Raw genomic sequence first — 13,776 nt, forward strand, 5'->3', positions numbered from 1 at the left:
TACTTTCCAGGTTTAATTCATATCTGTTATATTTGTTCTAAATATTAGCTTGTTGGTTTATTGTCTAACAGCTATATTTCAAACTCTCCAACAGCTATATTTTACAGGCTATAAATTAGCTTGGACTTCAACTCAGAAGACATAGAAGCTATCAACGATCTCCATACTTCAGAGCTTTTATTCTTTCTATCAGAGTTAAACCATATACAATCTGAGTTGTACTTTAATCTATTTCTAATCACTTGTGCCGGGTTGTGGCAATTAGATAGGATTACAAATTAGAGCCAAGTTAGCCAGTGGGCTAGGTAGCAGGTGCTAGGTGACAGAGGTGTCAAAGGGAAGGGTTCTTCCAGAGGCTTGTAATTTGTAGTTAGCAAAACTGTAAGCTTTATATTATTGTTTAATAATATAATCTCCGTACTAGTTGGTACGGGGACTTGGATGTAGGCCATAGATTAATAGGGGCCAAACCAAGTGAAAATTCTTGGTGTTGTTCTTGCTTATTTGTCTGTCATTTATTCTCTGTGTTTTATCTGATGTTAACTGCTTCAGTTTATATAAAAGAGACAGTCTCATTTGCAATTGAGACAGACTCATTTGTCTGACAGATTAAGTTTTGTGCCCGGTTTAAATTACAGTTTCCTCCACATTTGCACTTAATCAGGGGCGGATCTAGAATGTTTCTTGAGGGCACTAAGCAAACTTTTGAGAAAACCCTCTTATAATTTCAAAGGTTATGGGAATACTCAAAATTTACAAGATTTATACTGATTAACATATCGAACTTTTTTTAAGGGGGAACATGTGTCCCTTATTGGATCCATCCCGACATGTAACAAGCCCACAAGTTATCAATGTCACTCTCTTCCGGTTTCTTGTTTGCTCCCACAACTCTTTCAAGCTCCGCTTTGATCTTCTTCATTGATTCTGGATTTTGTAAGAGCTCGGACATCGCCCACTCAATAGTCACACTTGTTGTCTGTTCCAGGCTCCAGCTATGAAATGATCAGCATACACAAACACATCATTCCCCGACACAAACTTGTATCAGTACACGACATATTTTAAGAATATTTACCAATAGGAAAATAGTGATCTTAAGTATAGCTGAGCATTTATGCAGTGCCAAACAATTAAGTGCCAAATTCTGTGTTGCTATTTAGGCAAGAGTGACTGACTGATGCCATGCAATGCAGGGAACGAGTGCATTTACGGGGACACATCCAAACCGAGGATCTCGTAGTCACTAAAATAAGTTCCTTTTTTTTTGAAAACGTAAGTTTTTGTTATGAAGTAATTGAAGGGATTGTCAATTTTATCAAGAGTAGTGTTAGTGCACATAATTGTGTACATAAAATTTATACGTCAATTGACATAAAGCAGTTAACATGATCTCAGTTCACTTATTCCGATTTTGCTGTGCCTGAACTCTGATCTCGGCTTGGCTGGTCACTGAAAGCCAATAGAAAAAGTAAAATCAAAGCCCTGATTGGTCTTGAAAAACCAGTACTGCAATCTTTCAAGCCTAGATGGGATACCGAAGATTCATATTTATTTTTCAAAGGCTCGGATCACGAAGATTGATATTTATTTTTCAAAGGCTCGGATCATTCAGAGCATGGTCTGCAAATTATTTAAGCTATAACAATATGATTGCATATATTTACACAGATCGAAAGATTCACTCACTTGTGGCTTCTTAAAGATTTTTAATTTTTTTGCTATGATTTGGTTATTAATTTGTTTGCTATGATTTAGTTATTAATTTGTTTGCTCGAGCATTCAAATTTTTTACGCTTAAGTTTAGCTCTGAGAGCTTTGCTTATCCAGCCTTGTGACAAATTGAACAACAAACTTCTCAAGGATTGGGGTGGATTGATTTTCAAACAAGGTGGTGATCAGAAGGTATGCTCACGCCGTGTTTCCTTCCGTTTAGAACATCTCCAACCCATGACACCAAAATGATGGAAGTTTATCACCATTATGGTGCGAAAACTAAACTATCTGAAAATTTCATTCCAACCCATAAATACAATATACTACACCAAAAAAATGTTTTACACATTAAATGAAATATTCTCTTTTTATTAAGTTATTTATATCAATATTGAATTTGTGCTTGAAATTTAAGAAGTTCAATAAACAAGGACCTCAAATAATTATAAATTCATCAACCAATTTAAGAGAACAACTTAATTATATGAATTCCTATGCTCTTCCTATATGTGCTCGATCCGGACGTTAATGGAGTTCAGAATGAACTTTCTTATCTTTGATTTGTCGATATCTACTAAGAAAGTCTTAAAATTTGTCATCTTCATTTCTTTCCATTTATTTTTTAATCAAATTTATTTAAAAACATATTTTTTTATATAAGAATATAAATTTATTGATGTTTTGAAATAAATAAAAAAGTGTGAATTAAATAATAAAGGAGAATATTTAAAATGATTATGATTGAAAAATAAAATATATGAGATAAAACAAGTTTAATATAATGGGACATAATAAAAAAAATAAATTTGTTTTGTTTAATAAGTGTGAGGGTATAGTGGCATTTTAAAAAACTCCAAATTTGGTGTAAAATTACACGAAATCAATACTTGACACCATATTTGATGTCAACCAATTCATCTATATCTATATCTATATAATCTATATTTATATTTATATTTATATAATCCTAATTCCTGAATACAAAAAAAGTTGGAAAATGACGTTTTTTACCCTTTTCAGAATTTTCCTGTAGTACTCTTCAGGGTGTTATGCGTAAATCCACCGGCATCTTGGACCACCCATTAGTAAACGGGTTCCGACCCAAGTGCAAATACAGTTGTTTCCTTCAAGACTTTCTGTAGGATCCGAACATTGGCAGGCGACCCACCATTTTTTTGAATATGTTGTTCGGTTACCTCCACCCATAATTTCAGCCTTTTCAGGAGAAGTTTCTTCCATCACTTCAATTTTTCGAAGACTGGCGACGACTTTTTCTCCTTCAACATTAGGGTTTCATCACTCGAAGTTCTTCCATCACTTCAATTTTTCGAAGACTGGCGACGACTCTTTCTCCTTCAACATTAGGGTTTCATCACTCGAGTTTAAGGTAATTGATCACCTTCTTTTTTACTTTGAGATTAAGGTATAGATTTTGTATATAATTCGTGATTTATATCCTCTGAAATATAAATTTTCAGTTCATTTTAATCATTACTGGATCATTTATCAACATGTTTGTAATTTGGAAAAAAGAGAAGTTTGTAATATATGCCAGCGTCTGCTTTGCCCTGACTTTGGAGGGTTTGCTAATAATTTCTCCAACTATTTCTGTCAAATTACTCATAGGTTGGATAATCCATTACTTGCCGGGTATGACCCATGGATTTGTAACAATCAATCATGCTTTCCAACATGCAAGATCCGGTTTCTCACGGGTCATCCAACCAGATATTTGAAAATCATATGCAGCAGTTAAAACTCTGCATAATTTCAGGCTCCATTATCTCCAATTTCAAAAATCATTTAAGCGGGCTTCCTGCATACATTCTAAGGCACGTCTGGCAAAGCTTCAATCAGAATTACCAGTTCCTCGATAATGGATAATGGTGAGTTGTCTCATTGTCTGATACTTCCTGATGTTTCATCGTGGTGCGTTTTGTATAATTTCCTTGAATATGTTTCACTGATGGTTCTGTTATAAATACGAACAGGTCGTAAGCGTAACCCTCTGGGTTCTGTTTCTCCTTCATCCGCAAGAATCGGTGAGCATGATTGATCATGAATACCTGTTTATGATCTAGCAATTTGTTTACTGATTCTTGGTGTTGGCAGGTCAACGTAGACCATATTCACAAAATGATCAGCCTCATACACGCGAAAATTTGGATCCGAACATAATATCTGTTCCAAGGCAGGCACCGGGTATATCATCTAATCTGTTCTTTAGAATTCTGCATATCCTGTATAGTAAAATACTGTTAGTGGCACTCTTAAATCTATCAAATTAATTGTTTCATTGTCTCAAAGGATGAGATCAGGCTAATTGATGATCTTGCACCATTTACAGATATTAGCAGAAACGGTAGTGTGACATGGGCCCGTCCTTTGCCCACGGGACTTCCAAGCCTTGATCGTCCATAGCCTAACAGCGGTTATTGTTTTTGTTTGGGATGTATCAATGTAATGCTGGCCTGTCATCTTAAATTACTCTCTTATTTTGATTTTGTGGAGTATTATTTATGTCTATAGTATATAATATTAGCAGTTAATTGCAGGTTCCAATATTACACAAGATATTCATCTTCTTATTCATCTGCTAATGAGAGAAATTTGATGCGTGAAAATGCTCATCCGAATACAGCGGCAAGGATACAACAACATATTGATGCATAATCACACGATATTGTACTCTCGTGTTAGACTTTATAGTAATTAATTTCTTATCTTATTTTTCTGATGAATATGGTGGAATGCATTATGTTCAGGAAAATGAAGATGGAGTATCTTCATTAATATCTCATTATATTCCAGCGAGCCTAAAGCCTGGAGCAACTATTGGCCGAAAATTATTAGCAAACCCTCCAAAGTAAGCCAGCCCTCTTTCCCTGTGTTGTGCAGTTATTTACTTTCTGCCGACTTTGGAAATTGAATGAAGAATTAAGCTGAGATTTATATAGAAACATCACTTAGATCAGTCTTGATTTGTTTATTTTATGCACTGATCAACTCATGCACTATTACTTCATTTTTGGAGAACTACTCCCAACTACTGGTATATCTGTTAGAGCTTAAATTCTAATAAATCTTATTTTAGTATAATAATGTCCCTATCTGTTGGAAATAATTATATTCTTGGGCTATTATATAATCATAATTTTCGGGCTATTTATTAACCAATTTTAGAAGAAAAAATTTTAAAAAATTAGTTGAAACTAATATATTCCCATAAATCACGGAAATTCATGGTAAGTATAAGCTTTCTTTTTAAGGTGGAATCATTAAAAAACATTGAATGATTCTAGCAGGACCATAATACACATACAATCTTTCTTTCTTTAATCCAGGATTCTTAACTTGCACGTTCCCGGGCCACCTGGTAAATTCTTTAGTATTATCAATACTCTCCTTATTAAGTTGAATATGTCATAATTTTTGCGCTTGGAAAAGCAGAACTGTTTTTATTATTAGATTCTCAAGAAATGTGGTTCAATATTTTTTGTTGGCAAAATGTGAGTTTGTAAATATGTTGTATTTGGTGCCAACTAAATTTATTGTACTAAGTTAATCTCCAGGACCATGGCAGTGCAGGAAAAGCATTTGTGAGAAACATCTGAGCATAGAGGATTCCTGGTTCTGCAATTGATGGCATATAAGGAAATTGTTTAGGCGGGATTAAAAGAGATAAATGATGGGAATTCTGAATCTATTTCTTGCTGCTTCAATGCCGGTGCTGAAGGTGCTTTTGGTAACTGCTGTTGGTTCATTCCTTGCACTAGACCGGATCAAAATATTGACAGAGGATGCACTGAAGCATTTAAACACTGTAAGAAACAATTTAAGTCCTTGATGCTCTGTATCCTAATTTATAATAGCTGCATGATATCCAGAACGCTTAACTTGCTAGCTGTAATGCACATACAAAGCTGAATGACTGGTCTCTGGTATTGCTAAATGAATCATGATGCACCAGCATTAAGTTTGCCACATACATATTAAAATGATGTTGTCATTCTGTTTTAATCACGTTTGCTACATTGTTCATGGCTATGCATATTCCAAGTTTAAAGTAGAAATTTTGAGAGTGATTGAAAGTAATTAATCAATCAGATCTAAAAAAATATTGAAAGGAATTGAAAGTGGGGTAATATTAGAGAGTAGTGGGGATGTGGAAAATTTAGAAATTTAATCATGCCCTTCGCCAACATATTCTGAGTCACAATATGAGTATAATTTATGGACTTTTTGTTCAATATTTTAACTGTTTATTTATGGTATATGTTAAGCATATCAAAGTGTCCACTTAAGGTGTAGTATTTGGTTATTCCTTTGAAGCTTATGATTGCATGCTGGAACTAGCCTCTTTTTATTTATTAGCTACACATGTAATTTTATGCACAGTCATAAAATATACCTTCCCTTCACCTTTTCGTTCATTTTTGCTGCAGGTGTTATTTTCAAAAGCTCGTGTAATTGGTCTTGGTCCTAAATTCATGTCAATCTACATTCAGAAGCTAGCTGTATGTGCCTCTCCCACCCATGTTACAAGTTTAAAATTTACCCACTTTTTCCTCTTCAAAAAGATAAATATTGAATTCTATTAATTTGGTTAGCAGACAATATTTCTAACTTCCCTACTATGCTTTGTGTCATCTATGTGCACCCAGATTGAGCGGCATATATATTATGATGAAGTTGAAGGATTGACCGCAGAATGGCTTGATGCTACGTGTACATTGGTACTTAATTTGAGCACAAGTAAACGTTTGAATAAGAAGGGGAAGTCCAGCCTATTGCAGGCCACTTGAGGAGGTTGTGTTAATCATTAGTCCACATAAGCTTATGCCAGCAGTGGATTCCTCTGGTGAGTGGTGAGAACTTCATTACAGTTCTCATGACAGAGGATGACGGTCCTCCTGACGTAAGAGCAAGGTTGTATGTCAGCTCCTATTGTGGATAAGGATCTTTCTGGTCTAATACTTGGTAGAGCAAGTGGTTACCGAAGATGACATGATTTCCGGTAAAGACTAAGAATAATAGACCATATGCAAGGCACAGAGTGGGTTCCCTGGGGATGGAAAAGATTTTGACATCAGCTTATCATTTGAGGATGAAAATTTATTGGAAAGCTTAAATAAAAAGAGACCTGGGGTGCATCCTGGTGATGTTCTGGAGGCAAGGCACAACAAGGTACTGGCAAGGATAAACCAGGAGCCAAACACTGCTGAGACAACTAATGATATGCGGTGCTATAGTAAAAGGTTTCTCCCAGAACAAGAAAAAGAAGACTTGAACGGATAGGTTCCTGGCCCCTGGGTATTGTATTAAGTTAGATTTATTGTAGCTTGATTGTACTTTTATAATCTAAAACAAATGATTTTCATTATAAAAATTCCGAAAAATTAAAATTTTATTATTGACCAACTTTTATTGTTATTTAATAATACATACTTGACATAAATCTAATTAATTATACTCAACTCAAAATTATATAATTAGATTTTTTATTATTATAATAATTTATATGTTAAAAGACAACGATTAATACTCCCTTCGTTCCAAAATAGTTGTCACATTTTTATTTTTGTTGGTCAAATTGATTAAATTTTGACCAAAGATTATAAGTCAATCACTCATTATTTTTAAAAACTGAAAATAAAATCTTAAAATAGATTAAAAGTTATTTTCGGTGATATATATTTTATTTTGTCAATTGATAAAATATTAATAAATTTCAGTTAAACTTTAGTCAATTTGACCAGAACAAAACCAAATGTGACAACTATTTTGGGACGGAGGGAGTATTATATTATGGGTCAGAGAATAACAACTGTGATTCGTAACATTATGGGAACCTATTGTATTATTATTAGTCAATGTTATAATTAAAAATACATTACAATTAATTATTTAAAATTATAAATTCAAGTGTTACCCGTGTGCGAAGCACAGGCCAAATTGCTAGTTTAGAATAATTTTTACACGATTTTGATGTTGTATTGGAACAACTTTTACACCAAAAGTGACACCATTTTGGTGTTGCATTGGAAATGCTCTCTGCTTTATAGGTTGACGCTGTCCCCGTTGTTTCCATCATGTCAATTTTCGACTGAAGTTCCCTGTCAAAACTGTGAAGCAATGAACTTACCTAGAATCAGGGGAAGGGTACGATTAGCCCGGGGAAAATCTTTCTCCCAGCCCCAAATGGTATAAATTCAGTTTTTTGCGGTGTTCTAAAAATCGCCGAGTCAGACGAGTACTCATTCCGAGTACTCATTTTTAACCCCTCGTCCGATCCGAGTTCCGAGTAATCGGGTTTAAAACCGATTTATTAAAAAACCGGTCAAAACTCGGTTTGACTCCGAGTACTCGAGATCAATTCTGAGTTTGACTTATCAATTTTTTATTGTTTTATTTAAAAATTATTTCAAAAGAGACTAAACGTTAATTTATATATGTTTTGGTCTTCTTTTTTTTGCAAAGTATTGACATTAATTTGAAAGTATATATGTTTTATCATTAAAACTTGTGAATGATTATTATGTCAAAAACTATCAAACAAGTAACTTTTATTTGAATTTCATTATTTCAAGTGTGTTATTAAAATATTAATATTATTAGATAGTTTTATTAATAATCAGTATATAACTATATATGAGAAAAAATTATTTATAAAAAATACCCGATTAGTTATCCGATAACTCATTCCGAGTACTCTCCCGAGTTCCGAGTACTCATTTTTCCGGAACCAGACCGAGTTGGACCGATTTCCGATTTTTACAACCTTGGTTTTTTGACGCTTGTGTCCAATACTTAATCCAAGAATCTTTCAAGTTTGGAAACCAAAGCATCCTCCCAAGTTTCATTGTACTTTCCAATTGCCCAAGCCTTGACAAGAACTCGCGTGTCTTTAGGTATATAGTAGCAAGGACAAACTCAGTATTCTAAATTTACCTGGGTTGGAGGAAAAACAAAAAAAAAATTCCAATAAACTAATTTCATAAAACATGAATTGAATGTATTAATCAGTGGCGGAACCAGAGGGGGCTAGAGGATGCTAAAGCCCCCTGAACCTGAAAAAACAGTGTATATTTTTTTTCCAGCCCCTGCTGAATTATTGCGATGTCTATATAATTTTTTTAGCTCCCGCTGGATTATAAATATCATAGAGATTGATTCCTAGATAAATTGTTATTCTTTAATCTTTTCGTATCTGCTGTGATTTTGTATAAAAAAATTGTTAATTGAGGGTTCCAGTTTCTCAAGAATTAGAGGTTGAACTTTGAACAATTGAGTGGTATATAATTTGATAAACCGTTGTTTGATGAGCATAATGTGGGGTTCCGCTGTTTGATGAACATAATTTTACATTTGTTTTGGTGAATTGTCATGGTCACTTACTTGTTTTCAAAAAACTTTGCACATAATTACATTACTCTTCTGATATATTAAAAAGTGCATGTATCCTCTTCTAGCGGCTTGTATAATCTTAAGAATGCTCCTGCATTCTAGATAAAAAGTGTCAATCTGAAATGTTCTGGAACACGATTCTTCTTCGACCTAGATCACCAGGGATCACGTTCGAGTTTGCTGATTTTGGCGATTCACCTTTAACTTAAGTGAAATAACAAAGGAAGATAACTTGACACTATGTTGATTGAAATTGTTTTTAGAAACGTACTTTAGCAAAAGAAATAAGAAAAGAAAGAAGTTGGGAAGATGATACAGATGAAAGAAAAAACACACGGAGACATGCGTTTTTACAAAAAAGATTTAGATCCCCTTATAAATACGTATCGAAGGTCCTTACCATTTATTAAATAACCCTAAAATTCATTTTTGATTAACTTACTTCTCTATTTTCGGGTAAAATAAATATTTTAATCATGATAATCATAAGTAGACTATAAATTATTTAGTGAAAAATCACCGAAAGAGATCAAGATATCGAACCGCGAACCAAATTCGCGGGTCATCATACCCGTTTCATAAGAGCTAGCATTTTACGTACCCGATCCCGTACCTCGTACTCGAATGACCCGTGAATAACACTGTTTGAGCCCCCCTAAGTCTAATTCCTGATTTCGCCACCGGTATTAATTATGATATTTTCAAGGGTATCCTATTTCTTAAGATCATGAAGCAAATTTCATAAGTATTATAATACAAACAACATTAACTTGAATGTAGTTCATTGATAGATGTCACTAAATCAATTTTGTCGTTTTAATGGTGAATCAAACCCCTCTGCATGCAAAAGGTGTAACACAGGAAAAACAACAATAAGGCCGTGTAAAGGTCCCCGTGTGACAATATTCTATCATGAAAATGAATCATACCTACGAATCATACCTACAAGTCTAGCATGATGGCATTTCGATTTTTTAATACAATTATATAATGTTGTTTAGATACAAGCTGAATGAATTAATACTATTATTTTAGAAAATTACATATTAAAATATATTAAAAATTATTTACGATGACGTATTTTTTTATTTTATCAATCAATGAAATATTAATAAATTTCAATTTTATTTCCTCAAAAAAAAATTAAATTTCAATTTTATCAAATTTTGATCAATTTGACTAGTCAAAAGCCAACAATAACAACTAAAAAGCGACGGAGAGAGTATTAATAAAACAATCTCCTCTCCTCGTGGCTCTTTTTTTTTTTTAAAGGACCTCGTGGCTCTTTTTATATGTACAATCTTTCCAAAAAATATTAACTTTGAAAATACACAAATACAGTCTATTTATTTTATTATTAAATAATACAAGCTCTTCGTGGCTCTTTTTATATGCACAGTCTTTCCAAACAAATTTAACTTAATAAATACACATACACACTCGAGGAAAGATATGATATGTTCGCTGTGATGATCTTCAATAATAATCAATAATAATAAGATTGATCATAATGGTTGATTAAATTGAACTTGTATAGTATTATGTATGATTTGTTGGACATGTAAATCATTTTTCTTTAATAATATTGGCTATATTGTTTGACGATAATTTAAAAATAATATATTATTAATATTTAAATTATTATAAATAAAATATATCACTTTAATATGATAACAACAAGTGATTTGTAGTCATCCTCCTAATTTCCTACTACATGCCTGTAGTGGTAGTAGTGCAGCGGAAGAAGTTGGTATGGTTTGGCTATATTTTTTTATTTTTGATATGCCAACTAAGTTTTTAGTTAAGTTCTTATATCGGTGTTTCATACCAATTTATATATTGTAATCAATACCTTTTTTTCTTTTTTTTTGTCAGGTCCAATACCTTTTTTTCTATATTCTATAATATTAATATATTTAAAATTAATAATTTTTATACTAAAAGAATTAAAATTTAATTTTACGCCAGGCCTCCTAGATTATTGAGCCCAGCTGTTTGTTGTACATAGTTGGGAAATTTTTTATTTGCAGTTTATCATGGCAATCATGAATATTAATATATAGACTTTTAAATATTTACTAATTCTTAAAAAGAGTATAAAACAATAAATCAATAATACTTGACTTATCTCATGGCGCTTAACTTGGAGTTCCAGGAAGTGACCGAGTAGAGTCAGGAAGAGAACTTATAAAAAGCTACTTATATAATGCGATTACAACTAAGAGATAGTCAGCAAGTCCGCCCAAGTATAGGGACTTTCCAGTTCTCCAAGTATATATACTCGAACACTACAGGGAAATACATAGCTACAAAATTTAGTCACTGAGCTAGCTAGCCTTACCTCAGTTTTTACACATTATAATTTTACTATAAACATGAAAATCCTTTCCGGATTGTTCATTTTATTATTGTCATTTTTAGCCATCGAGATGGCGGCTGCAGGCCGACATCGCCACCACCTCCACCACCACCACGGTCATAAAAGTCATGAGACGGTGCACTTTAAGCCCAGTACAGACACTGTGCCCTTCCCCTCCATCCCCTGGATTGTTCCAGGTACGCGCAGAAGTACATTTTTTGTTAAAAATTTAAAACAATCTCGAGAGTTTACCAGGATCATGTATTATATTCTAACACGAACTGACGTTTTAAAATGGACCGGTGATGCAGCTGTGTACAATGTTAGCTGGAACTTCAACGTAAAGGATTGGCCTCATAGCAATAGTACCTTTCGGGCAGGTGACATACTTGGTAAGGATCCGAACACAAATATATTTGGATTATTATAGTGAAAAATAATTAGCGCAGGGTTGGGAACCAGTGCTTCTAGCTTCTTTCGATAAAAAGTAACTTCTGCTTTTCTTGACATGTTTGTGTAAAAAATCACAAACACTTAAGGGAATCTGAGAATGCTAGTTTTTGTTTCAGGACTTCTATTTTTTTCTGAAACAGTTTAATCACTTATAAGTCTTAATTTACTTATTATTTCTAATCAACTTCTTTACTATAAGCAAATAAACAAATTTTTTAAGTTTATCCAAACCCCTCCTAAGTTTAGAGCACTTTAAGTAGAAATGTTGCTCCAATACCAAACCAACAATACATTCAAGAGAGTAGAGAAATTATCTTTGTACAAGATATGCCGATTAAATGTACTTTATAATGATATGATTTTTTGATATTTCTTTAAAGTCAAAACCGGACACCGAAAAATGAAAAAAAAGAATATTTTCTCAGTGCTCTCAGTGTAAGTTCTTTTCATCTATATATATTGTTGTTGATTGTTTTGCAGTGTTTAACTACGATCAAGATCTGCATAATGTGGTTCCTGTAGACGAGGCAAATTACTTGAATTGTTCAATCCCTGAGGTTGCTGCTGTTATCTATAATTCGGGTCATGATTCGATAGTGCTCGGACCCGGAACAAATTACTTCATTTGTGGCACCATGGGCCATTGTATTGCTGGAATGTTAATGAACGTCACTGCAACTTGATCCATTTATGTTGAGTCTGTAACCCATTTGTTTTTTTTAGTGAATTTCATTTAATTATTTCAGATTAAATATTGTATAGGCAATTAGGCATTATCTTTTGTGATTTTAGTATCCGTTTGTTTTATATATGAATTTTTTTGACAAGTATATTCTCTATATTTTAATATGGTATTCTCTTTTATAACTAATAATTAAATAACTCTTGCGACGTACTGTGTATTTAAATATTTAATAAAAAGTTTATGTGTATTTAAATTGATAATTTATTTTAGTATGCTGTTGACGGGATTTGAACTTTAGAGTTTTAATAGTATCATTTTGGCAAAACTTACAAAATTTAATCCAACAATATGCATTGTAACCTGTTAAAAATCAGCGAATAAACTTTCCAATATTAAAAATACTCTCAAAAAGAAAGTACAATATATTAGAACGTGTATATAAATAAACATATTAAGCGGAAAGAGTACTCCCTCCGTCCCATTGGATCGTTAACATCATTTTTTGGCACGTTTTTTAAGAACTCTTTAAAATATAGTTTCTATGATGTTTTTTTTCTAAAAAAAATTCTGAATAAAAATTTGATGTTTAAACTTTTATTCAGAAAAATAAATTAAAAAAAATATTATGAACTATACTTTACGAGAGCCTTAACATGCATGCAAACAACGTTAAGAAACAATCATGAGACGGAGGGAGTAATATTTAGTTATAATAAAATTCCGTGTACTGAGATCTTCTCTACCAAAATACTACGTATTGCAGCAGCAATTTGAAGCAACATCTCGTTCAGAAGTCTATATAAAAACACAACGTTTGAAACGAAACAAGAAAAAAACACATTATTATTTGCATAATACTAGCGTCTCCCTCGTAAGTACACGAAATATGATAACTCCTATATTAACAACGGCAAAGAAAGATTGCTCAACACCATTTATTCTGTGTGTAAATTTACAAAATCATTAATCCAACTCTTGGATTAAACATAGCATGGAACTAAGGTTTATGAATCAGACAGGAACTAATTCAAACCTTAGTTTCAACTAGTGTTTTTACTTTTCAGTTTCGGACTTTCTTTTTTCAATTTGTAATATGAAGATAATAATAATAATAACATAACACTAATCCAACCCACAGGTTCATTTGCCTCCCTTT

At 32.8% G+C, this 13,776-nt stretch overlaps 2 protein-coding genes across 20 annotated transcripts; both read left to right on the top strand.

Moving 5' to 3' along the window:
- The first annotated feature begins 2,856 nt into the window (after nucleotides 1-2,856).
- LOC135149294 (uncharacterized) lies at nucleotides 2,857-7,126 on the top strand. Of its 19 annotated transcripts, none has more exons than XM_064084628.1 (11): nucleotides 2,857-3,103; nucleotides 3,343-3,602; nucleotides 3,708-3,758; nucleotides 3,829-3,918; nucleotides 4,064-4,176; nucleotides 4,272-4,401; nucleotides 4,482-4,582; nucleotides 5,061-5,092; nucleotides 5,289-5,539; nucleotides 6,162-6,233; nucleotides 6,381-7,126. In XM_064084628.1, exons 9-11 carry the CDS (start codon nucleotides 5,402-5,404, stop codon nucleotides 6,519-6,521), a joined length of 351 nt encoding a protein of 116 aa, XP_063940698.1. In that variant the 5' UTR covers nucleotides 2,857-3,103; nucleotides 3,343-3,602; nucleotides 3,708-3,758; nucleotides 3,829-3,918; nucleotides 4,064-4,176; nucleotides 4,272-4,401; nucleotides 4,482-4,582; nucleotides 5,061-5,092; nucleotides 5,289-5,401; the 3' UTR covers nucleotides 6,522-7,126. The 19 variants fall into 19 exon arrangements, with proteins under 19 accessions (XP_063940698.1, XP_063940703.1, XP_063940693.1 ...); XM_064084633.1 differs by having other exon boundaries at nucleotides 4,272-4,359; XM_064084623.1 differs by having other exon boundaries at nucleotides 4,272-4,582; nucleotides 5,300-5,539.
- A 4,219-nt stretch (nucleotides 7,127-11,345) lies between these two features.
- LOC108201104 (basic blue protein) lies at nucleotides 11,346-12,765 on the top strand. Its single transcript, XM_017369412.2, has 3 exons — nucleotides 11,346-11,679; nucleotides 11,794-11,874; nucleotides 12,416-12,765. Exons 1-3 carry the CDS (start codon nucleotides 11,499-11,501, stop codon nucleotides 12,616-12,618), a joined length of 465 nt encoding a protein of 154 aa, XP_017224901.1. The 5' UTR covers nucleotides 11,346-11,498; the 3' UTR covers nucleotides 12,619-12,765.
- The last annotated feature ends 1,011 nt before the right edge of the window (nucleotides 12,766-13,776 follow it).

The sequence above is a fragment of the Daucus carota genome, chromosome 9 (assembly GCF_001625215.2).
Source record: "Daucus carota subsp. sativus chromosome 9, DH1 v3.0, whole genome shotgun sequence".
Classification (NCBI taxonomy): domain Eukaryota; kingdom Viridiplantae; phylum Streptophyta; class Magnoliopsida; order Apiales; family Apiaceae; genus Daucus; species Daucus carota.